Source organism: Netta rufina (genome assembly GCF_964035555.1).
Source record: "Netta rufina genome assembly, chromosome: 1".
Lineage (NCBI taxonomy): Eukaryota > Metazoa > Chordata > Aves > Anseriformes > Anatidae > Netta > Netta rufina.
In genome coordinates, this window is record NC_140123.1 from 6156025 (window position 1) to 6181834 (window position 25810).

The following is a 25810-nucleotide window of genomic DNA, read 5'->3' on the forward strand; positions in this document are numbered from 1 at the left end:
TGTTTCCTTTATTGTGCTCTAATGCTCTGGCGATTCAGGTAGTTCTCCTGGTTGAACTTGAAAGAATACCAGCAGCATCTCTCGTCCAAAAGTGTAATGTGATGATGCTTGCGGGATAAATGGAACAGCTTAAAATCGATGTTGTTTTTTCTAGGAGAAATGTATCCGGTTAGATGAGCAGGGAAGAATCATGGTGTTGGTATATTCAGTTTCTAAATTGCTCTAGCTTGTTTATGTGCCATCATGGTACAGTTAATCATGTGTAATTGTGCCTGTAACTGCTTCTCAATTAATGAGACAAAAACACCTGAAGCTAGACAATTGTATTTACATGTGTGGCTGAAGCAGTGTTATGGTGTGAGCCTTAATAATGTGATGGGATGTTCAGTAAGTCTAAAGGTAAGAATTGATAGAGGAAGCAGTATTCTGGTAGGTCTTCAGTTGGGCTTGCCATTTCCAGTGTTTGTAACTGTGGGGAACTTTGCAAAAACATAAATATCAGATCAAAATGATAATTTGCAACCTCCCTATACATGGGAATTAAATGGGAAAAGTTTCCCTGTTTTTTTTAGTGTGACTTACCTACTGTTTTTAAAGCTGTTTCCTTTATTTTATCTATTGATGCTTGTTTGCTGGTAGAAGCTCCTGATCTTGCTCAGAAATCCTGGTGGAAGCAGTTACCCAGCTGAACCTGCTCCTACTCTAGTCCACTTTCACACAAAGTATCTTGGACAGCTTTTACAGTGCTCAAACACAAGAAGTAAAGGTTAGTCAAGAAGCTGCCAGAGGAGTAAATCCGGACTGTTAAAGATACTGAGGCAGTAATGCTGAGTTCGCAGGCTTCCTGATAGAAACACAAACAGTTTCCAAGAATTGCAGATGAAAATTACAGTTTTAGCTAGAGAGGGAATAGTTTAGTTCTATTTGAACTGGAAAGAGGGGAAAAAAAAAAAAAAGGCAAGATACAACTTGATGAAATGAAAATAGAAATTGTTGGCTGTAGAACAAGTTATTCTACATTATATTAAACTTGCCTTCTGCCTTTTTTATTCTGCTTATCTAATATGAATAAGATTAATCACGCTCCTTGTAAGTGTGGAAAGCCCAGAAGAGTCATTCTTCTCAGATTTCTTTAACTTTTCCACAGATTGTTTCCTGAGTCAGCATATCTAGCTCTTAGAAACACATGATGTGCAAAAGAAGAGTCATCAGCTGGAATTTTTGTTAGGAGAAATGTATCATCTAGATTTCCTTGACCAGCTCTTGAGGGAACTTGGATGAAGGCACTGGGAGGTCTGCTGTAGAAAACACCATCTAGTAAAGAAGTTTGGTACAAGTATATTAATTCAGAATAGCGGGAAAAGAAAAACCACAACTAAGTTGAGGAAAAAATGCAGTTTATGGAATATTTTGTTTTCAACTGCAAATGCAGATATTTTCCGGTAATTGCGAAAATGAGGAATTCACTCAGTTATTAAAGACACCAGGTTATAGAATATCCTTCTGGCAGATAACAATCTCTCTCACTGGCTCATTCTTCCTCTCTTGACCACTTAAGTGAGTCATTTGGGGTTTCCTTGTTTTGGCACAGGCTTCATTTGCGTTTACCAAATGTATCTCGTTGAGGAAGAAATCAATTTCAAAGAATTGTCAGAATGGCATGCTTGAATTAATTCTCATTCAGAAGAGCTACTTTGATTATTGCTTTTAGACAGACTGGTTATCTGATGAGAATTATTTATTTACATCCAGCAACTTTCTAACCCTGTTTCCTGTAACTAAGTAAGGGCATCAGCTATGGAAGAGTTGGGAAATGAGTTAGAAATTTACCATATGTATACATTAAATTGTCTGGGTTTAAGACAGATTGGAATGTGCAGGGTTTGCTGTCAGCACAACTGTTAGCCTGTCAAAGGAGATCTTAATGATCAGCCGACCTCCATATTTTGTTCTTTCTTTAGTATTTCTAGTTTCCAGTGTTTTATAAGTGTCCAGAATCCTTTTATGGCACAGTTAAATCCTCTAGTGTTTAAATACTGAAGAATAGTATGTGCTAAATGCTCTGGTTTTGCAGGGTTCTGCTGGGATTCATGATCTGTTCAGGCAAACTGATATGTATTTGTGAAGCCTTTTCAAGTTTGTTTATTCATTTTATCTTAATTTTGGGGAAATAATTTTTTGTACCTGCATAAAATCGGAATGAACTTTAAGAACTATGGAAGTGCTTGCTTACCTTCATAATCAGCTTGTCAAGATGAGCTTAAAAAACACCTCAATGATCCAAAGCAGTTATTATCAGCAGCAGCCCCTGATGACAGTGACTCTTGTTGATACTTCGGACTGGACGTTTGAAATCGAGGGGCCATCTTGACTCACCTTCTGTTCAAAGTAGCATGATGATCTGTTGTGGAAACTTGAAGAAAACAAAGCAACTAGAAAAAATACAGGAGGTGAAGAAATTGAAGTCTTACGCTAAATGTTCCACAAAGTGTGAAAACTTTGATTAAAAGGAAAGTTTTAGATCAGGAAGTGACAAAATAAAAACTGACTTATGGAAAATATTGATGCTGTGTGGCTAAATTCGGTTTCTACTTCATTTGAAATTTGCTGCAAAATGCTACCTTAATGTACCTGCAGTCTGCATTTGTGTTTTTTTTCCCCTCAATTTTCTCTACTGCATAATGTCCTTCTGGAAAGGAAAGATCTGGCAGGCTTGTGCACCCTGCCAGAGCCTGTGATGGGGATATTTAAAATATGCTTTAGCTGTATTCTTAACACAAAGGAAATAATTTTTTTTTGTCTAGTGGCAAACCTAGTAACATCATAAATCCGATCATTCCCGATTAGAGACCATTTTAAGGCAAGCTTGCTGACTTCTGATTTCTTTCACCAAATTCCTAGAAAGCTGACACCGTTAGCTGCTGCGATGCTGTGCATGGTCAGAAGGGAGGGAGTCACATCTCTGCTGAGATTCTTGTCCAGCCCTCCTTAATTCCCTAGCTGTGAAACCATTTCATAGCTGCTCATATTCAGCATTTGCATCACATTTAAGATTGATGACCAACTGATGGAACGTTTCACATTTCTTACTCTTTTCCAGTGATCAAATATTTGCCTAGAGTGAAAAATATTAACATAAGAAAATGAGAGCTCAGCACAGCAGCAAGGGTTATAACCTGGGAGCTGTAAAAATGGAAATCTAGACAGCTAGAGAAGGGAATTGAACTGAAGTCCTATAAAACTATAGTTTGTGCTCTGCTGTTTCAACTGTTGGGCTAAGTACAGACACCAAAATTTTCCCCATTGTATATGATTTTAAAAACTAATAAAATGCGAATGGTTTAGCTTTGGATGTTTGGTTTCGGGAGAAACTGCTCCCATGGTGGTGATCTTTAATCAATAGCTGTTCAAACCTTTAGTTCAAGAGTTTAACTAAAATCCACTGGTACAGCTGGAGGTGAAAAGGAAGATTGATCTTAAGCAAACGAGTGCTCTTGGGTAGGATTATTTCAAGCAGAGACATTGTCCCAATCTCTGCCTTTAATGATTAGCCACGAGCATTACCTCATGCAAGTGGAATGTCAGTCACCCGTGCGTTATCTCTTCAGTTTGAAGTCTAATCCATATGCTAAATGGATCGTGTTCTGTTCAGTTCCTCAATGTTGACATAATTTCAAAGGAATAATCACTAAATCCATTCAAGGAATGTTTTTTATTTCCTTTTATATCTAAAAAATGAATATATGCCTTCACTATGTGTTTTGGCTGTAGCTGTAAGTTTGAGTTAGATAAACTTGATCTGATGCATAGTTGGCTTGTGCTTAAATTTCCTATATGGAGGTGGATCCAAATAGTATCTTTTGGCTCTCCTGCCCTTAAAGATGAAGTGCGAAGGCAAAGGAGAGAACTTCCTGACAACTTGATGGAGTTGGTTGGATAATTTCACTTTTTCTACCCCAGGGTGCTACAACTTTGTGGTGGTTTGTGCTTTAGAATAAGAGATCCTCGCTATTTTGGAAGAGCAGGGCGTTCAGAATTCTTAGTGAAAGTTTGAATGCGTGGGAGATGATAGGTGTATCCCTCCTGGCACTGTACTTTCCTTGTCTGGTCACTGAGTTACCTGAATGAAAGAAGCATGTGCTATCTGGAAAGCGTGCAATCTCTTCAAAACGACCTTTAAACTTTGGCAATGACTTGTGGTAGAGTACAGGTATGACACGTACATCTGTCTCAGAAGAATGATACCAAGAAGTGAGCTATTTGATCACCAGGGTGGTGCTTCAATAATTTCAAAACTACTTAAAATTATTGGACTTTTAATTAAGAATCAGAAAACTAATCATCTGTAGCACTTGTTATTGGGCACATCTGAATTAAGTGTGTGCTTGTGGAAGATCACAGAACAAATGGGAGGAGATTGGAACCTCCTATGGGACCCAAAGCTGTGTGTGTATCCTGGATGTGTAAGCTCAGGTGTTAGCAGGCCCTGTGCTTGACTGGTCCTCACTGGTGCTTTTTGTGTGCTGCTTTTCTGGTGGATAGGCAGAAATCAAATGGTTTAAAAAGTTTATGGTTTAATCAAATGGTTTTCAATGTTAAAATGTGCAGCAGGATGTTTTTTTCCCCCCTTTTATTGTTCAGACGGCCATTTCTGTACTAAATCTCATACATAGCTGCGATGCTGTGCTGGTGACACCAATTTCTGTGCCAGCGGGCAGCGTCAAACGCAAGCTTGACTCCCGTGAGAAGCTGTGCAGGGGGACACGGAGACTTCACGGTGCTACCACCTAGGGAGCAAGAGGAAATCCTCCAGCCAGGCGATGCCCCTCGCATACTGGATGGCTTCAGGAGGAAACTTGGATCCTTTAAACAGGAGCAACAGGCAACTGACCTGCTCATCTTCTGAAACCCACTTTTGGAGCTTTGTTTTCTCACGGGCTTTCAAAAAATAAAGAAGTTGGCCAATTCTTTCAGTGCAAACTACCTGAATTTCTAGCTGGGCTTGCAACTTGCTTTTTTTTTTTTCCCAGTAGCAGCTGGTTTGACTGTTGTGGGTGAGCAGCTCTCCAGGGCTGAGGCACCTAGTTCCTGGTTGTTTCCCAGTCAGCTTCATAAAACTGCAATATACACATATACATCAATGAAGAGCAAAGCATTCTTATTCAGAAAAAAAAATATGATCCTGTTTTAAGCCAAATTTAGCCAATCTTTTTTTTTTTTTTTTTAAAAAAAAAGCGTGTATTGCCATATTTTCACTTCTCTCATTAACACTGGGATAATGAGGTCCTTCATCACAACTGTTACTGGAAGTATTGCTCCATAAATCACTCGTTCTGATGTAGCTTCCCAAGTTATCTCCACATGATTTAAAAAAAATAAGTGTTAAAAATGGTATTTTGTAGGAGCTTGTTGTAAGCAAGCTCAGTTGATGAATTCTTTCACCAGAGTAGTCATGGGGCTTTCAGTCAATCATGATTTCAGATTCAATCAGCTATAGATGTAGAAACTGAGCAAGTAATTGTTGATCAAAATAATTCAGCATGTTCAAGCGTATTTGCATTTGGTGTTTAACTCTAGATAGCATCTTTCATTATACCAAAGATGAAAAAGCAGAAGATATCAAAATAAGCTTTTGTCACAGTTCCTTGAGCTATTTTGGAGTACCTGGAAGTGTAGGGCGTGCTTTTTGGCCTGGCAGGGCCGATTCTTGGAAATATTTTCATGTTAATACCTAGAAACATTAAAAATGAGAGGTGCAGTGAAACCTCTGGAAATACCTCAAGTACATGCAGTGGCTGATGATGTAATTTTGGCTTGCCTCGAGTCGTCTCGTTCAGGTTACTGCAGCTGATGGTCGGAGCTAGTGAAGTCTGTTTTCAAGCCAAATGTTGTTAATCTCACTGAGCTAATATGAGCTAAATTCTACGAAGATATTCATAAAAACTTGCCTAGGTAACCTGGGGCTGCTTTATGTGGGGAAGCAAAGTAGTTGTTCATGGCTCTGTCTTCTGAGGATGCTTCGTGCAAGATGAGGTCATAGGAATGTAGAATCATTAAGGTAGGAAAAGCCCTCCAAGATCATCTGGTTCAACCATCCCCCTGCCACCAATGTCACTCACTGAACCACGTCCCCAAGCACCACGTTCAGCCTCTCCTTGAACACCCCCAGGGACAGTGACTCCATCACCTCCCTGGGCAACCCGTCCCAGTGCCTGACTGCTCTTTCTGAGTGGAAATGTCTCCTCATTTCCAACCTGAACCTCCCCTGACACAACTTGAGGCCATTCCCTGTGGTCCTATCACTAGTTATCTGTGAGAAGAGGCTGCCCCAGCTCCCCACTATTTCCTTTCAGGTAGTTGCAGAGAGCAATAAGGTCTCCCCTGAGCCTCTTCTCCAGGCCAACCACCCCCAATTCCCTCAGCTGCTCTTCTAGCTCTAGTTGGGTCAGAGGCACATCTTGACAGCCCACGTGCTCTCTAGGATAATTTGTGGCACCGCCTTTGATGCTTAACTGTGTATCCTGGCTGCCCCGTTGGGTCCGTGCCATCTCTTGCCATGTGTTGGCTAATCCTCAGCTGCACGCCTGGTGTGCTGGAGACACTGCAGCAAAGCAGCCTTGTGCACAGACAGCTGCTTGCTCCTTGGGTGTGAGTCCTCAGTCTTGCTGTGCCTCTCACCTTTGTACTGCTGTGCACAAGCAGCTATCGGTGTGTAATGCTTTAGTAAAAACAATGAATCATTGGGTTCTGGCCTGTAAGGAAGGCCAAGCAGCTGTAAAGATTATGGATATCTGGGTTGGGAGAGCAAATACGTCCTTTTTCCCACCCAAGGTACTCTACAATACTATGCTGCACAGGCTGTGCCAGCTGACCTCAGCAGCTTTAAGTAATAGAATTGCTTTGGTGTGGGTGCAATTGCACATCCTCAGTGTCGCTAGAAAGTCTGCAGGCCAGAGCTTTGTCATGATTCCCTGGAAAGGTCTTGCTCTGCTGAAAAAGGAAAAACAAAAATGACATCGTCTTTGCTGCTAAATGACTTCATCTGATGTAATAAAAATGATTTGGTATTTTCTAGTTAAAAAAACCTCTTCTAAGAAAATTGTGTAATTTTGAAAGCTTTGCTGAAGTTTGGTGTGTGATTGAATGTAGGTAGGTGAAACAATTCTGCAAACCCTCTTATTACGTAGAGGTTTAAGGCTTTGAAACCTTTATTTGAAATACATGCACGTTGGACTACTCTTCCAGACTTCACCTCACTTTGTACATCACTCCTCTGTTTGTGTGTGCCCATTTTCTCATTCTCTTTACATTGACTGGGCAAAAAATCACAAAGTCTTCAGAAGGTCCACAAACCATCCCACTATTTGACCACAGTAAGCTTAAAAACATGGTTTCTTACAGGTTCTGGTACCCGACTGCTTCCACTGCATGGATTTTCTCCTTTTTGTGCTGTGGATTCCATTTGCTGCGACATCTGCTGCCTCCAGGGACCTGCTGTGAACCAAAGACAGCTTTCATGTTCTCTCCCTGTGCTCCCACCCCTTTAACCTTATGTCGTGCAGATGAACAAGCCACCTCCTTCAACCCTGGCCATCCCCATGGCCTGTCTGTCCCCAGCTACATCCGTGGCCGTGCATTAATTGTAGCCTGAGCCTCCTGTGTACGCCCGTCCCAGCCAGCGACAAGCTGAACTTGAAGTTCTTGTTGCTGAGCGCTGTTTTCCTTGCAGCGACGATCCCTGCTGGTTATTTCACATTTCCGTGCTGTCTGTCATGCACTGTGGAAGTTGGAGATGCTTTTGGAGCTGGAAAGGTGGGGGTAAGGAATCAGCCCTCCTTGTCCTCCCCTTGCACAACGAGATCACAGCCAAAACATCACCCTGAAAGTCACCTCTCTTTCACCAAGGGTTGTTTTGTATTTTTTTGGCCTTTGCTGAGGTGAAATCTCTTCCTTTCAGTGCCTTGCCCGTGGGGTTGGGTACTGGGGCCCGAGATCCGCTGCTCTGGGCACTTGGGTTTCCAAACACGCAGCTGGTGTTTTGATGGGTGGGGGTGAGACACCTTGTGTGAGGCGTAGGACAGTGAAACTAATTATACATTTGTTCCCTCCCTTAATGAGGGCTCTCTGTGGGGTAGGATAAATAACACCGCGTGTGACGCTCGTCCTGGTGAGCCAGCAGGATGCGGGGTGCCGTGTCCCTCCTGCTACCTCGCTGCTTGCTTCTCCTGCCCTGCCTAGCACACAAATCGCTAGTGTGTTTCTTTACCTGATGAGCATTCCTCATGCAAACACTTCCAAAGAAGCTTTTGGGTAGATTTAACTTTTCTAGAATATGTCTGACGTGGGCACTTTAGTGTAGAAGGACCTACCAGGCTATTAAGCATCTGTGCTGATGAAAATGTCTTCTCTTGAACACACTTGTGCATCTGTTCAACCTGCATTTTATATAGGAAGAAGCTTCTTATCTTGCTAAACTTATTTTGTGGTAACTTATTTCGCAGTCACTCTTCCCCGTTTGCATTTGCAAATGCATTTCCTTCCATTCAAGGCCAGACTTGCCTGTTTACTTCTCTTCTTGCCCGTTTTCTCCCAGTTGGCTGATGTTTCTCCTTCCCTAACGTGCCTGCCCTGTCTTCCCCCACCCCCAAGTTCATTCATATGCTTTTCACACAAACACTCATCAGTTCTGTGAGGGATGATCTGCTGCTGCTGTCACAGAGCCTGTTTTCTCTTACACACAGCAGCAGATCCCAAAGCCTGATCCCAAAGTCTTTTTTTAAGCACATCTTTCAGCAGAAGATCCCATCCAGAAGGGATGGGATTTCTCTGGTAACTTTAGGTAGTGGATTTTCAAGTGACACCTCTTTGGGATTATTGATTAGTTTGCAAATGTTGAATTTAATCATAGAAATTCTTACTTTCTCATCTGTTGCACCTCTTAGAGCAAAATGTGCCATCCCGCGATGCCTGCCTGCGTGTTTGATATGTGGTGCTGCCAGGTAGCCTCGCACAGAACAGCTCGGGTTGTTCCTTAGGTGGCAGGGCCTGGAGACAAGGCTGCAGGGCTTGGTTTTAATGATCCGGTTCAGAGCACTTCTCTTGCTGAGTAATATCCTCACATTGTCTTAACACCAAAAGTCATCACCCAGTAATAGATAACCGTGACTTCAAGATGAGGTCATGAGTGCCTGGAGTCATCCCGGTTTGACTTGTAGATAAAGGAAGGGCTAATCTCGCCATCTCAAAATGTTTTGGATGGGGAAGTCATTTCCTGCGTGCTTCCTTTACTAATTACACTTGTAAATGGCAGCTCTTCCAGTCCTGACAGCATCAGTTCCGAGTTTATGGTGGCTGTGCTGTCTGCTTCATGTGTCTGAAGAAAGCTTCCCATCTGTCTCCTGTCCTTTGCAATGACAGCTTGATTATGGCAGGACAGAGCTTTGCCTTCAAGGGTGAATGGAACCTTTCAGGTGAAAGTCTCCAGTTCAATTTCCAGTAGACCACACACAGGCACGGGGCTTGATTTCTGATCCTTATTGAGTGATGCTCACTGGTAAGGCTGTCTGAGTGCCAGTGACTGATTTTGGGGCTGATAATAATAGTAAAATGTCATTGATGACTGTGGAGAGCAAAGTTAAAGCTTCATATTCAGCACTAGCAAGCCGTGTTATGTCACCCTTGGATCTTAACAGTTGCTTCTGTGTGTGTTACTGTAACATCATGCTCTTAAATCACCTCTTCATTCATCAGCGTTTGAAACTAAGTGACTGGACTGCTACTTATTATTTCAGTGGTTTTTCAACCTCGTCTTCTCCTGGTGACAGTCCTGACCCTAGCAAAGCTAGAAGGAAGGTAGGCAGGGTAACATATTTAAACACTCGTTTGAAGATTCACTAGGTCTTGTCTATCCAGGCAGAATAAAAATTGGATAACCCTCTTTCAGCTAGCCAAACGTGGCCTCTGGTGTGCTCCTAACCGTGATTTGTTAAGAAGAACCAACCATGTTTTAACTAAGTTAACCTGTCAGCTTCTGGCATTATAGCTAGAGGTGTGTTCTTTCATTTGACACTTCCTCTGTTACACTTTTGAAGGTGTTGATTGCATTGTATCAAGACTTAAGCAATTTGAATTTCATATTGCTCACACTGTACCAATGGCTAGAAGAGTTTACCAGTCCATTTAGAAGCCAAAAATCTGAGGTTTCATACTTAAAATTAATTCTAGTCTTCCAGCAAAGCTTCAGTAAGTAGTAGCAAGTAAGAATTCTTTTGGTCATTAAAGTGTTGGATATTTGAAGCTGGGAGTTGTTAGAGGTAGTGTAAATTACTTTGGTGCTTCTGTTCCAGGACTTTCTAAGGCAACTGCAAAAAAAAAAAAAACCAAAAAAAAAAAAACAAAGGAGGACCAGGAATCTTGGCAGTGAGGAAAGTGGAGCTTGTATTATGAGGTTCTGGTGGACCAAAGACACCGTGCTTTTCAAGAAATTATTCATTTCCCTGGAAAGCCCCACCATTTTCGTTGGAAATACTCATTTATAAAATTAGCATACTGATTTTTTTTGTATGTTATTGATCTTCTGTCACAGAAGATGCAATAATAATTAAAAATGTCTGTTTTGCAGATTTAATCCAGTGCACAAATGAGATGAATGTCAACATCCCACAGCTGGCGGACAGTTTGTTTGAAAGAACGACCAACAGTAGCTGGGTAGTGGTCTTCAAATCTCTCATCACAACCCATCATCTAATGGTGTATGGAAATGAGGTAATACAGCAAACAATATCTTTCTGAGAACGGTTACAAGACTTCATTCCTATAAATTTCAGCTAAATTCTTCCACTAATCTTTGAAAGAAAATCTTTATTTCAGCCTGTTTTATGTTCAACTTTGCAGGAACATAAGATTTATTGTATTTGCCTACTTAGTTTCTTTCTGCTTCGAAGTTTGTAGTGCTTGTCCCGAATGCAGATTTGAATGCTGGAGGTACCTTTTCCTGTGGTGTTATTTTAGTTATTTAAAAGTCAACTCCCAAATGATTTCTACCATTGTCTCCGAGCCTTTTCCAGCGAAAGGAGCTGCATGTCTGGGAGCTGGTTTTGAGTGTGAACATCACAGTAACACCAAATCCTGTTGAACAATTAAACAAATGAATAAAACCCCAATTTAAACAAAAAGCAGTAAGCTTGTTTTGCTCCACAACATGAATCCCTATGGGGCTTTATTTTCCAAGCATAGCAGCTGCTTGGATTTTCTATGTTTAAAAAACAGCAAAGCTTTTCTATACTTTTCAGGTTTTATTAGAAAGTATTTGTAAACATTGCTTGTTACTGCAAGCAGTACAATATAAGCTATGTGAATTTTGGAGTTGAGGGATAGCTTTAGAAAATTACAAGTAGAATTCTGTAGAGAGGACCAAAACTTTTAATTTGTTTGCAATCAGCGTTCTTGTATTTCCTGCGGCTGGGTTGTGAGGTTTAAATTAAAGATAAATAAAAAATGCATGCCTGCATACATACGTGCAAAAAATACAAGCATTTACACACATGCACAGGTTTCTCTTGCGGGTTAGCTGCAGAGAGAGCATTTTTGGTCTTGATGAAATACACTGGATCTATCTTTTGAAGCTAAGTAAGCCACAAGAGGGCAAACTTTTCATGTTGACACTAAGCATCATTGTTGGGCTAATTGATACTTTCCAAAATCGCCTCTACGCTTTTGCTGTGCTTGCACTTTTTAGTACAAATTTTAAACTGATACTGATACACTTTACAGTAATTAAAGATATTCACAGAACCATTGTCTGAAGTTCTTAAAATTTTAAGAATAAAGCTGCCAAACAAATTTTACTTGACAAGTGTGTTACAGGAATTATGAGCATGAGTGCTTCTCGAGATTAAACTTTTCACAGCTAGAAATATTACTTGAGCAATTAACAAGGAAGTCATTGAGTGCTGATGAAAATGTCTGGAAGGTGATAAAGAATCTGTAAATCCCTCTGTAAAAGTTGAGAAGCGTTTGGTCCTTCAGCTTTCACTTAATTCATTTATGGCTGAGTACTGAGTGCATTACCCTCCTCTAGTCTATTATCTATTTATGCTAATGAAAATAATTTAGTACGTGTTACACTAATCAGAACTGTTTTTCCTCAGTGAAAATGTTATTACAAGTGAATGATTGTCTGGATTATATTTGTAGCCACTCTCTAGAGAGTGTTTCATAAAATTATTTTTCCTGCTAACTGAAGATGTGCTGCCAGTGATCTGAAGTCTCTTTAAAAGATGAAAATCACATAATTTATTTTGTGAAACAGTTTGGAATTATGTGCAACTAACCTGAGATGTACTAAGCATGGTACTGTAATGTTTTATATGGGTTATTATGTTTAGTTAATGCTTAATTTATAAGCAAATAAACCTCTGTTACCTTATTTACATACTTAAGCTAAGTACTTATTAAAATTATGTGCTGAGTAAAGATGGCAGACTGGTAAAATTAAATTCACCGTTTTAAAACTGAAGTTAGTGAAACAACTTTGAGCATACAGAATGAGGATTTGTTTGTTTTTTAGAAGCTTCCTGTACGGTATTCTGGCTTAAAATAAACAGTCTTTCAGTCAGTCCTTCATGCAGTATCTGTGACTTTAATTTACTCACAGATTTTTACTATTTTTACTGAAATAAATAACTTCATATGAAAATTCAGCTGAGTTTTTGTAATAGTTTCCAGATTTGAAATCAATTCTAAAGCCTAAAAGCTAAATTTTATATAACCTGGGTAACAAGAGTTTCTACTACTGTTACCTCAGTTCCAGCTCACTGGTAATATAGTAAAATAATTTATTTTTTTCCCTTTCATCTAGCGTTTTATCCAGTATCTGGCGTCCAGAAACACATTGTTTAATTTGAGCAATTTCCTAGACAAAAGTGGATTACAAGGTAAGATATCTCTTTCATTAAAAATTAGTAGTGTGCTGGCAGGCAGTAAGTGCAACTCAGTAATTTTGATGGACCCTTGTCATTGAAGAAGTAATTTTTCTGTGTATTTTACCCCAGAGTGCATTTCTTAATTTAGAGTGCTGTTGTGGCATGGCAGAAGTTACATGCTGGTGGAATTTGGTGCATCTTTTCAAAATAATTCCTATAAAAGTTTCTTACGTCTTTAGTTACATAGATCTGAATTAGTATTCTTGCTATTTCTCAGAAGACTTCTCCATTTGGAGAGGTGTATTTTGATTAGTAAGTTAAATTTCAAAATGCATCATACGTGCATTGGATTCAGTATCGGAGTGAGACACAAACTGCTGTGTTAAAACAAAAACAATAAAACAAAAACCCAACCTAATGTATTTCAGAATTGCTTAAAGACTATTTCATCCATTTTTGAGATGAATGAAATAACCTTTGAATTCTTTAAATTCTGTGGGTAAATGAGTTCTTACTTGGTTCAGATTTATTAACTGGGATATTCTTCCAAACTGCTACTCTACAGTTCAATGCAGTTCTGATCATGCATGTAGCTTCATTTTTTTTTTCCATGAGGTGTTTTTTGCTTTCTGCATTGCTGGTTGTAATTTTTGCTAGGAGTGCACTGACCCTGCTATGTTGGGTGATTGCCTAGGGACAGCTGCCTTCTCAGGCATAGCCAAGGGTCTACCAAATTGCCTCATTTTATTGAGTCTCAATTTCCATGCTCCCAGCATAAATTATGAACAGATTTTTTTTGGCCTGCATCCTTTTGAAATATTTTGATAACTGTTAATCTGTCAACACTGTCTTAATTTTAGTAAAATTTCTATCACGTGCTAATGTTTCCTTCAATGCCTTCTTTTGTTTTCTTCAATCCACTTCTTTTGTGGAGCTGATGCAAACATCTTCATAAGTGCATCATATAGGGTCTTTTTATAGCAATTTCACTCCTAATTTTAGGAAATTTGCATAAAAATACTGTTTTGCTTTTGAAAGTTATTTTCTTAGGAAGTGAAGTGTAAACTTGTACATAGTTTAGTTCTTCTACCTATTTGCAGTATTACCTGTTGGATTTACTTGCTGAATACAAGGAAGTACACAATTCTTGGTAGCACAAACTAACCTCGCAAAACCAGGCAAAAATTTAATGAATACCAGGCAAAAATATAATGAAGCTGTCTTGTGTTAGTATCTTGAACTTTTAGAGTAAGGTTTTTGTTCATTAATTGACTGGGCAAGTAATAAGCTTCTGAAACTTCTTTTTTCAGGGTATGACATGTCAACATTTATCAGGCGGTATAGCAGGTATCTGAATGAAAAGGCAGTTTCCTATAGACAGGTGGCTTTTGACTTCACAAAAGTAAAAAGAGGGTAAGAACTGCTGTTTGGTTTGATTGTCTTGAGGTTTTGTCTTACATCTGTAAGTAAAGCAATTAAAGCTGAAATATGTTGGTTATAGCTTAGTGCTGTGTGCATAAAAATATTTGTGAAATTACACAGTAATGTCTGTTTTCCTCGCTTAGATATGCCCCATCACACACTATCAACTTTCTAGTAATATATATTGCCAGAATATTTGACTTCAATTATTGTAATTGTACTTCTTGTAAACTTTGAGTTTAATATATAGAAATGAAAAACGGTATGCATCAAAGAATATTAAGAAAAACTGATAAATTTGGGGGCAAGTTGATTGCCTTTGTAAAGGTAGGGCAGCTCACACTTTTGAGAGGACATTGTGGCAGTTGCTTTTTGTCTACCTGAATTAAAAACTTCCCTTGAAAGTGAGCTCCTTCAAGAGAAATTGGTTATTTGAGACTAGGTACCTGTTTTGCATGCAAAATAACAATGTAAAGCACCAGTAATTGGATAACCATCATGTTACTTATCAGGAGATCACCTTCGTGAGAGGCCAGAGAAAGTGTACTAATCATGGCTAAAAGTCTTTCCTTCTTTGTACGTTATCTCTGTAAGCAGTGCTTTTTAAAGTTCAAAAAACATAGTTTTACATGAACATCCATAAACAGGATAATTTAGTGTTGCAAAAAATCTTAATTCGCTTACAAAATTTAACTTAAAATTAAGTGGGGGTTGACCATAGCATTACACCATCTGCTACTGCCTTGCAGCAGTGGAAGTGGCCTGAGAACACTGTCCAAATCCCTTAGGTATCATTGCTAATACTGTAGAGCCCATTTTGTTTTAAACTCTAATAGTAAAGTAAAAGGGGAATTCCTGGATTCCTTTTACTCTTTCTGCCTTCAGAGATGATTGGAGTCCCAACAGCACCAACTCTTAGCCTCATAGCAAGTGTGGGAGGGGGTCAGGTGGCTGCAGATCCGCTAGAGATGCACACTTTTTTCATAGTCGGGATGTTTAAGACATAAAGAGGTGAATTATTTAGGCCTAAAGAGCATAATTATTCAGCCCCTAGCTTGTGCCTGGAGGTACTTCTGTGAGCTAGGAAAAATGCCTGTTCTGGGGACAACAATCTGTTGGTTCCACACCTCATTTTTTTCCATGGCACTGCACCCGTGCCCTTTCACACTGGGCTTGTTGCAGTTGCTGTTGGCTGTTAGGAGGGAATAAACTGCTCAAGCAGAAAGCTGACCACAGCCAGCTGCCTGTTGCCTTCCAGGTTGGAGAACAGCCACAGCCTTTTCTGTGCAGATGCACAGGCTTGCACTTCCAGGAACCCTTTGGTTTGCTGCGTGCATGCAGATGGGCTGTAAGGCTGGCTGCTTTGTCTTACAGGCAGCAGTTGTTTCTTGTCACTGAGGTGATTTGACCTCTTCCTTGGCTGTTGCTTGTCTTGGATATTTAGGAGTAACTTCATGCATTTTTTTTCAAACAGACAGCAAAATAACACTTAGTCTATTCTGAGCAATTAAACAACCAGACATTGGTAGTTCACCATTAAAAGGAATTGTCATGTAATCTCTATAATCTTTCTGGAAAAGCTTGAAAAGCATACTACCAAGCTTGTTTTTTCATTCTTACTGCTTTCAGTTGGAAAGAAAATAATCTAGAGTGACATGAAACAATCAAGGTACTGGGAAAAGCATAGGTAAAAATATGCTTTATGAAAAAAAAACCTTGTGAGTGTTTTTTTGGTTACCTGATGCGTCATAACTGCTATATTTCTAAGCAATATCAGTTTCATTCCCTCAGAATAAATATTCATTTTGGAGTCATGTTTTGGCCAAATAAAAATTGGTGCTTTTGTGCACTGCAGTCATTACAGCTGTATTGGCGAGACAGCGTTTTTAAACATCAAAATGCCTGCTTTGTATGGCTGTATGAATTTAAATGTTTTCACTGACCTGTTTTATTTTCTACGTTTCGTTTCTCGCTAACAGTTGCTTTCAAAATTCACTCAAAGGATTTTCTTTTGTTTTGTACAAACAGGGCTGATGGAGTGATGAGAACAATGAGCACAGAAAAACTCCTAAAAACTGTACCAATTATACAGAATCAAATGGATGCACTTCTTGATTTCAATGTAAGTTTAGCAGTGTGTACACATCAAACACTATTGACTGTTGTACAACCTCTACAGGCTTGTAAAATAGGTTAAGATTAAAGGTCTTGAACCTGATTCCATGTTCTTCCTTTTTGTTCATCTTATCCACAGAGTTTGAAAAGCAAAATGCATTTTGTTCACTGATATACCCCAAGAAACCAGAAAAAAAAATGTGATGCTAACTGGAGAGAATGCTTCATACTAAATCAGTGCTAATTGTGCACATTGTATAATAATTTTATTCATGTAAAAGTTGATTACTTCTGTGCTCTCTTCAGTTCTGTTAATTAATGTTAACATTAGTTAACACAGATGTTTATCAAAATGATTGAATTTATTCCCTGCTGAGAGATGTTGATTTACTGCTTACCTTCCAGTAACAGCCAATGATATGATCAGAAAGCATGCATTGGGACAGACTACTGAAGTTCAGCTCTAAGTTTCCCAATAAGGGATCAATTCAGTTAAATTAACTTTTTTCTGATCTTCCTAGGTCAATAGCAATGAACTTACAAATGGTGTAATTAACGCTGCCTTCATGCTTCTCTTCAAAGATGCCATTAGACTGTTTGCTGCGTATAACGAAGGGATTATTAACCTCTTGGGTAAATATAACTGCTTTCTGCAATGCTACGTTTTGGGGAGGGAGCCCAGTAAACAATTGCAAACATCTGCTCTTTTTTTTTTTTTTTTTTTTTTTGAGAAATAGAAATGGTAATATTACTGGTTTTACAGCAATACTTTTTTCCCAAGTCAGATTTATTTCCACGGATTTTCTGTCTGGTTCCATTTTTCACTGCATGTATATAGGGATCAGTACGTTTTTGAAAGCAAAGCCAATTCAAGATTTTCTTTTTTCTTGTAGTGTTCTGCTTGTCTCGTTAAACTGCTTGGTAAATATGAGCCATAATACTGATAATTTTTTTTGAAGAGCGAAGAAAACAATCACATTTTGTTTATTGTTAAATGGAGTAGGTTGCTGTCAGTTACCAGTTTGCAGCCACAGTATCAGTGATTGATTGAGTGGCTTTTGAAGCTTTAATGTTGGCTGTTTAGAGTAATTGGTTAGTTATGTTTCTAAAGCATATCTTACATTTTAAGGGAAATTATAATTCCCCACTTCAGGTCCTTTCACTCACACGCTGCAGATAAAAGGGAAACAAAGTCTAGAAATAACTAAGTTTAAAGTAGCCTGATGATGTGCCTCTTTGAGTTGTATTCTATGATTGGATCAAGCTATCTGATTGCTGCTATTACTAGTGCTGGCAAAATGGAAAGTAAACTCTAGAATTAGTCAATGAAGGACAGATATATTTAGAGTCGCTGTCAAGTTGTTTTCCCTCAGTGATAAGAACTCGGATAAAGTTGCTTTGATTGATGTTTTGAATGAAGCCCAGTATAGAAACAAGCCTGAAAGCACTATTTCAAGAAGGTGGGGTAGAACCTCCCACTTTCAGCACCAGTGTTTTGCAATCTGTTGCATCTCGTTGTAGGCCACCCTATAAAAAGAGACATCAGTCTTGCAGAAAATACCACAATCTTGCCTGATAGGTGGCTTCTGGATTACTGTAAACTTGTGACTGTCAGTTCATAAACTTTTTTTTTAATGAGGATGAATTTATATTTCTTTGGATAACCTATTCTTAGGGCTGACAATCCTCTTCAGGGTGCTTCTGTTTGAGAGATCCTTGAGTAACTGCAAAGTAAAGTGTAACTGCATCCAGGTGATCATTAGCTCGTGTTCAGTGGAGCTTTTGTCATTTAGTGCGACTTAGGCATAGCGACTTCAGCAGTTAATTTGGCAAAACAAATCTGCAGGCATTTTCTGTTTGCCTTGTTTTATTTGCTTTTACTTTTGAAATGCACACAGGAACATTGCAGGATGCTTGATTTTATTTAATGCAACTATTCTTGCTGTTTATAGAAAAATACTTTGATATGAAAAAGAACCAGTGCAAAGAAGGTCTTGACATATATAAGAAGTTTCTCACTAGAATGACACGGATTTCGGAGTTCCTCAAAGTTGCAGAGGTAAACCCCAGTGACTGAGTCCTCTAGTTGAAATAAAGTGCTTATTTTCTTGTAAAGCAGATACTGCTTCCTTTCAGCCTGTCTAGTTTCATTTCCATCAACTGTCATCGTGTCAGTCTCTTTCCTTGTGATCAGTTCATTTGAGGACTGTGTTGAAAAACCTGACGACAAAATGCTTTTATATTTATACATCCTCCTTAAGCGAAAGATAAACCAGTATTTTAAAACTTCCGTGGTTACGTAACATTGTTAGCAGTCCTTGAAAAGAGCCTTGCTGTAAGCAAGGTGATCTGCTACTTTCTATGTATTCTAGTTTGAAACCCAAAATTCTGTTGTGCTAAGTTTTAGATGAAATAACAGCTCAACAAATAAGAAATTGAAATTGAGATAAGTAGGTGAACCTGTGATTTTTTTTTTAAGATCTTTTGACTAACTCCTATGGGCATGCTCACTGAAGAAAAATCAGTTACCTTGCAAAATGTGTATTTAATGTATTTATTCTGTTGCACTTTGAAGCATTGCTGTATGTCCTAGTATTAAGAAATTTCTCAGTTGAGAATGCTGCTGTGCTTGCTTTACTTTTCTTTATTATTCATAACTTTTTTTTTTGCAAAAAAATCTAGGCAGTAAAGCTTGTTTTTGTTCTGTTTGTCCTTTCAGTTGATAGAGTACTAATCTTCCTACTGTGACAGTGTACATGCTGCTGCAGAATGTTTTGTTTGTGCATTTTATAAAACAGCAATAGTTAAGTAAAGCTTCTTTAAAAAGCTTTGAAGGTGCTTTATTTTAGCACTTACATCTCTGTATCAGTAGGTCTCAACTTGGTCCATAAGTTGTGGGATAGGCAAAACTCGCCAGCCTTACAATTTTGAAACACTTGATTCTCATTCTGTTTTGTTTATAAGGTCACATCTGTTTAAAATCTCTGTAATGTGTGTGAATTTAGCAAAAGAATTTACTATAACCAACCATTATAGAGTTCAGATTGTCAATATTTACAATGTATCTGGACAGATTTATGCTTTTTACGTGATTCCATCTTAACATTGTTTGCTTTTTGAGCATCTCTGCCTGTCACAAATGCAAACAGATTCTAAAGCTCGTTTGTTTTATTACAGCAAGTTGGAATTGACAGAGGAGACATACCAGATCTTTCACAGGTAGATAAAGCTATTATGCATTTGTCAGTACATGTCTGTTTTGGGGTTGCATAATCAGAAGAATTTGGCATTATAACATTCACTTATGCTTTCTTGCATATGTTGTCACCGAGTTATTTCAAAGTTTGTGATTAAATCCAAATGCTGTCGGAGCCTGGCTTTCATATGCAGTGATCCTATTTTAAAATGTTATAGGCTGTTTATTTCACACTCTAATTGAGTTTTGAGACAATGTAATTTTCATCATGCTTGATAACACAATTTGTCTCTGCATTCACGTAATGAAGTTCTTACATGATGTTACGAGGCTACAATTTTTAGCAAGCTTGTTTTTGGCAACGTGCCCGTTGAAATACTTTGTGAAGGTTTGCAGAGCATGCACATAGAAATGACTTTAGGAACAATTTCCCTCTTAAAGTCTCCCAGAAATACAGGCTGCTTCTGATTCTGTTTACTGTTTCCTAGCTGTTAATTTTTACATCTCTTGACATATTTCAGTACCTTACGGGTGAGTCATTATGACACAGAATAATGTAGTGAAGAGACTAAATCACCTGATGTTTAAAGTAATTAAATATCAACTGGATGCCAAGATGTGATATAAGTATTTTGAGTTCTTACGAGCTGCCTTAGAGTTGTACTTTCTCAAAGTCTTTTAACTACTGACTTGCTTTGTCTTTAGGTTTTTCCTATCTCTTACCTGTCGTGTCTCTTTCCAGGCACCAAGTAGCCTTCTTGATGCTTTGGAGCAGCATTTAGCTTCTCTAGAAGGAAAGAAAATCAAAGACTCCACAGCTGCAAGCAGGTGCTTATGCCCTTGTCCTTTAAAAAAACATAATAAATAAATAAATCAAATGTTAGGCACATTATTTTGGGACTCCATTATGAACTAAAGTTCGTATAGGTTCTGCTGAAGTGAAGATTGTGTTGTATTAGTTATCATGGCATAGCAGGTTATCAGATGTCTTGCTCTTCAGACAGTTTCTTCCAGGTCAACAGAAATAGAATCTAAGGAGCTGAAAAAACTTGCTGTAGAATCGCATGTGTAGTAGTTAAATTTCTAACATCTCATCTTGAGCTATTGAAGAAACTTTAAAAAAAAAAAAATTACTGTCAGTAATCCTCATTTTGTTAACATCTAAGACTTCTATAAATTACGGAGCATTTATTTATGAATGTGATTAAGATTCGAGATGAGAGAGAATCTTCTTTTTTTTTTTTTTTTTTTTTTTTGTCAGAAGCGAGAAAATGCTTCCAGAAGTTCTTAAATTAAAAATGGATGCTCAAAGTAATTGGGGATTACAGTATTCATTGGTTTTTGAATGCTTGCTAAAAGACATAGTCACCTAGAGGATTTCTCTAGATTGTACTAACTTGATTAAATAAAATCCTTAATACTGGAGGATGGGGGAAAAGACTTGCAAAATTAAATAGCATTTAGTTTTTCGTGTTCAAAGAATAAGGCACATTTTGCTGCTTCTTGTTTATGGTGGTAACAATTTTAGGACTTCAGCACTGTCTTACTAGCTTTTGTAGAGTTACTTTAGTCTGTTTTAGAAGTTTAGTATTTAACTTGAATCTTTTTGCACACAGTTAAGCATGGTAAATTGCAGACTTTTCATCTGGGTTTTACTAGTTGCACTGATAGTTTCTTAACTAAATCTGTTAAATTAGCAACAGTTTGAATTGCAGCCTAGTTCATCAGAGATTTCTGTGTATCTACACGTAATGCTGTCTTAAGTCAATAGGGAAAGAGCAAAAGCTTCAAATAAAGCTTTCTCTGACGGAGTTAGGAGGGGAAACATTTAAGGGAGCTAAACCCATGATCCAACATGTGAGAATAGATTGATTTCTATTTTTATTTTTATTTTGCAAGTTCATACAGTGTATCTTATTGAAACTTACCACGTTGTGTTGTATAGTGATATAACCAGTGTTTTTAAAGAGTTCGAAGGGAGACTGAGCAGGAGGGTGGATACAGGCAAAGTGTTCTTCAGATGTTTCTATCACGTGTCACCTATTAACAGCCAGCTTTTCTCTGGTCCAATTACTTCAGGGCTACCACCCTTTCCAATGCAGTTTCTTCCCTTGCAAGCACCGGCCTGTCTCTGACAAAAGTTGATGAAAGGGAAAAACAAGCTGCATTAGAGGAGGAACAGGCTCGCTTGAAAGCTTTAAAGGTAAGCATACAGATCTTTTAACTGAAAAGACTTCTGTGCTCTATTTGATAGCTTAAAATTCTTGAGGGAGCAGAGTGAAAAGCCAGCGTTGTTGATACTGGATGGGTGCTGGTGGCAAAGCACTGGAAGTAGATTCTTACATATGCTGTACAACTTGTGAAGGGTTTGTTAAAGCAGTTTCTGAAGGATTTGGGGCACTGCTGACTCTTGTAACTATCTTAAGTAACTGATGCGCTACTGTGTGGAATAATTAAAAAAACAATCTATAGATTTTGTTCTGCTTGCCTCTAAATTCATATACACAAATGTTGTTTCTGGATTTCTTATGCCAGCTCACTTTCCCAACAGGAGCAACGTCTAAAAGAACTTGCAAAGAAACCTCATACCTCTTTAACAACTGCAGCTTCTCCCGTGTCGACTGCAGCAGGAAGCATAATGACTACACCAGCCATTGATATTTTTTCTACCCCTAGCTCTTCAAACAGGTATGCTTCAATGATGTTGCTTCACTGTGAGATGACGTGCAGCCAGGGTTTCCTCTAAACTTTAGAGGAGCATACGTTGGAGAAGGTTGTTTGGGTGTAGAGCGTGTTGGTGACTGAAATGTTTTGTGTAAAGTTGATGGGAAAATGACCTGTCACTAAAAATAACAATGTAGAAATGTTTTTCATCCTCTGTTTGCAGAATAATTTTTGATAAGAACCAACTGCTGACAGCTCTTGTATCTGTTGTCAGGCAAGCAAGACAGTTGAAACTGTAAAATGCACGTGCCCTGCCCTCAGAGAACCTTACAGGTTATTTTGGGAAAAATCAAATAAAAGTTCAGTATGGGAGGTCTTAAAGATAACACAGGATTTATATGTTGCATTTCTAAGTCTTCAGAACTTGAATTGTAACAAATGTTCTGGGTAGATTTTCACAAAAAGGACAGCCTGAAACAGGGTTTGAAAAAAGAGAAGCTGGTTTTTACAGTCTTGAGTTGTCTCTGGAACATCTGTCTGCAAGGACTTGCAAAGATAGTGTAGGAGTACTCAGTGCCTGCTAATCCTGCTCTTTGGCTAGCAGGAACTGCTGGTATGAGTAAGCTTGTGAGCTTTATTCTGTAAAATACTTGTCAAATCGAATAATATCAGAAGGTGCAGTGCTGCTATGAGTACGGAAGAAGGAAATAACTCTCCTAAGGCATATTTTTGCTTTGGATTTGAACCTAAACCTGAAGAAGAATTGCTTAGTTTCATTAGAACTCATGCAAGAATCTACTTGCCCCCTTTTGCTCTTTGCAGTTCTTTAGGAGTCAGCACTTCTACAGCCTTCTGTCCCACTAGAAAGCTATTGTAGGAAGTTACTTGACACCACATATGTAGCAAATAGCTGAGTCATGTATAAGGAGCTTGAGAATCTGTCAGTGTTCGTAACTGAAAGGTTTCCTTGATTTATTTTTTTTTAAATTACTTTTTAGAGGCCAAACTATTTGAAATGGCAGCATGCTTTGAAATAGGAACTTTGAGTGCCTGATTTTCCTTCTTACAAGGTCTGAAATACAGAAATATCTGGCTAGACATGCTTCATATTTCTAAATTCAGTTGCTGGCAGTATGACTGATGAGCAAAGAACAGATTTTACAACAGAAGCTGCCATGAAGTGGGTTTGTTGGATTGTAAGTTCAGTTGCTTGCTATTAGATGGAATGTTTCCATTGAATTGATGACCTGAACGAGCTTTACTTGAAAACGACTGACTCTCGTGCTCACTTAACAGTGCTGTGCCAGCCCATGCTACTTTTTAATAGAGGCAGTGGTGGCAAAATGTGACTTTGATCACTGTTGAAGTGAAATAGTAAGAACTGAATGATGCAAGGAATTGGGTCAGCAGGAAGAGATAAAGGTCTAGGATGCCCCTTCTAGCCTTTAAACTCTGCTAAACTCTGCCCATCTCATTTCAAAAGAACCTTGAATGCCACAGTTACTCTGCTGATGTCCATAGCCAAGTGTGCAGATGTTGGTTCATCTCACATGCTGAAAAGTTCCAGGTGAACACCAGAGCTCCATTTTTTTTTAGGAGGAATTTGATTTTGAAATTAACTCTTTGCTGGAAGATGCCTTTTATTGTGCCTGTTTACTCTTGAAGTCATTGCAACGGTTGTATTTTAGACTTCACTTTTCATTTCTGTAGGATGTTCTTGGATCTCAGTTTGGTTTAGATCTGAGTAGATAGATCTGATAGATTGTGGAGTTTCAGGTGTAACGTTTTGATGGTGTAACCCATTAAAGTAAGTTCCATCAGCCTGATCTCACACTGTGGGGTTTTCATGAGGTTATTTTGCTGAAGATTACTGAATTTAAGAGTTTTAGCCATGGTGTTAGACTGCAAGGAAGATGGGAAGGCTGTTTATTTTTGTCTTGGCTTTGGCAAAAGTCATTTGATATAACAGAACTTGCTTACTATATTAACACTTTTCTGCAAAACTGAAAACATGAAATTCAGCAGGCTTTATGATTATGGCTTTGTTGCATCCGTTTTGTAACAGCCAATTTGTAACAAAGCTTCCTTTACTGTTGGCAATTATTAGTGTTTGCCTTGTATTGAAAACCATGGTGTGCAGTTCAAACAGTTGTATTAATTTGTCGTTGTAGCACTTCAAAACTGCCAAATGATCTGCTTGATTTGCAGCCAACGTTTCATCCATCTGTACATCCAATATCTGCTGCTCCACAAGTAGGAAGTACCTGGGGAGGTAAGAATCCTGACTCAGATTAAGGTTCTAATTGCTGTGGCAAGATTCCTGTGAAATGTTTCCCTAGTCTGTGGGCTGTTTCTTCAGGAAAAACTTGTGAAGAGAACTTGCAAAGACAAGCTAGAAATGGATTAAAGGAGCAGGGGAAAAGTCAGATCCAGGTACAGATTAAAGTAATATAGGAGCATGTGGTGATCACAAGCAGTCTTGACATAAGAGTTGTTAATAAAAATGTTCCTTTAGTTCCAGCTGAGTCAGCCTTATAACTGCTGTCTTCAAGGGTCACATAGCAAGCTACAGAAGCTTAGCTGTGAGAAGTCATTTCTGTGAAGATGCGTGCCAGATACTGAACCGTATCATGTACTGAACTCGAATATGCAAGTTTTCAAATAAGTTTTAAATGGTGTGAAGTTAAAAATCAGTTTTGCAAGTGATAACAGAAGAATTTAGATGAGGCAATTGTGAGACAAATGTGTCTAAAGAGCAAGACAATCCAAAGCTAGTTTTTGAAAACAAAACAAAGCACCTCTTTGAAATGCAGCAGAAAACTTGTATTTAACTATAAAAGCAAATTAACTGTGGCTAAATCAAAGAAAGAGATCCAGCCGAAGCTTTTTTTTTTTTTTAACTGAAGATCTAAATTGTGAAAGGGAATCTCTTCAATTTATTTCAGAATATGCACATTTTTATTCTGCCCCATTACTATGATGGACTGAATGGGAAGTTAGATGATATTACTGATCTAGGCATGCCCTTAAACCAGGGAGGCAGGGCAGGAGTGTTCCAGTACATCATGAGTGGTGCTTCAAGATCAGTTAATCTTAAAGGTTATGGTCAAAGCTGTTGCCGTTCTTCTCTTTTCTGCTTTGCAGTGTTACAGAATACTTCTTGTGTAGGTAACACATGCTGGTGGCTTGTGTTGTTGGTTATACTGGTGGAGGATTAAAAACCTCTTACAGAATGTTTCTTTTTACCTTTCTATATAAATGACACTTAGTTCCATAGCTTACTATTTTATTCTGTGGCTATCTCCAGATAAGCATTTTAACAAGCATCTGATTTGTAACAAATTTCTTTTATGGTGTGGAAAAAAAAAAGTAGGAGGTGCTACGTCAAAAAGCTTTATAGGCATTGGAAAATACTATTCTGAAACTTTACATCACGATTTCTATTTGAGCTATAGCTTTTCCGAAACATCTTTCCAGTTAACTAACTTAT

The 25810-nt window shown here is 38.5% G+C and overlaps 1 protein-coding gene across 6 annotated transcripts in view; it reads left to right on the forward strand.

Annotated features, from left to right (window-relative positions):
- PICALM (phosphatidylinositol binding clathrin assembly protein) overlaps positions 1-25810 on the forward strand; it is a 64811-nt gene that overhangs the window by 17204 nt on the left and 21797 nt on the right. For all 6 annotated transcript variants that reach the window (XM_084306036.1, XM_084306031.1, XM_084306033.1 and 3 more), the window contains exons 2-12: positions 10622-10764; positions 12860-12935; positions 14234-14336; positions 16374-16467; positions 16982-17093; positions 18413-18519; positions 19638-19679; positions 20399-20484; positions 21736-21859; positions 22208-22344; positions 24492-24592. In XM_084306036.1, the coding sequence (XP_084162162.1) occupies positions 10622-10764; positions 12860-12935; positions 14234-14336; positions 16374-16467; positions 16982-17093; positions 18413-18519; positions 19638-19679; positions 20399-20484; positions 21736-21859; positions 22208-22344; positions 24492-24592 (1125 nt within the window). The remainder of the gene's footprint in view (positions 1-10621; positions 10765-12859; positions 12936-14233; positions 14337-16373; positions 16468-16981; positions 17094-18412; positions 18520-19637; positions 19680-20398; positions 20485-21735; positions 21860-22207; positions 22345-24491; positions 24593-25810) is intronic.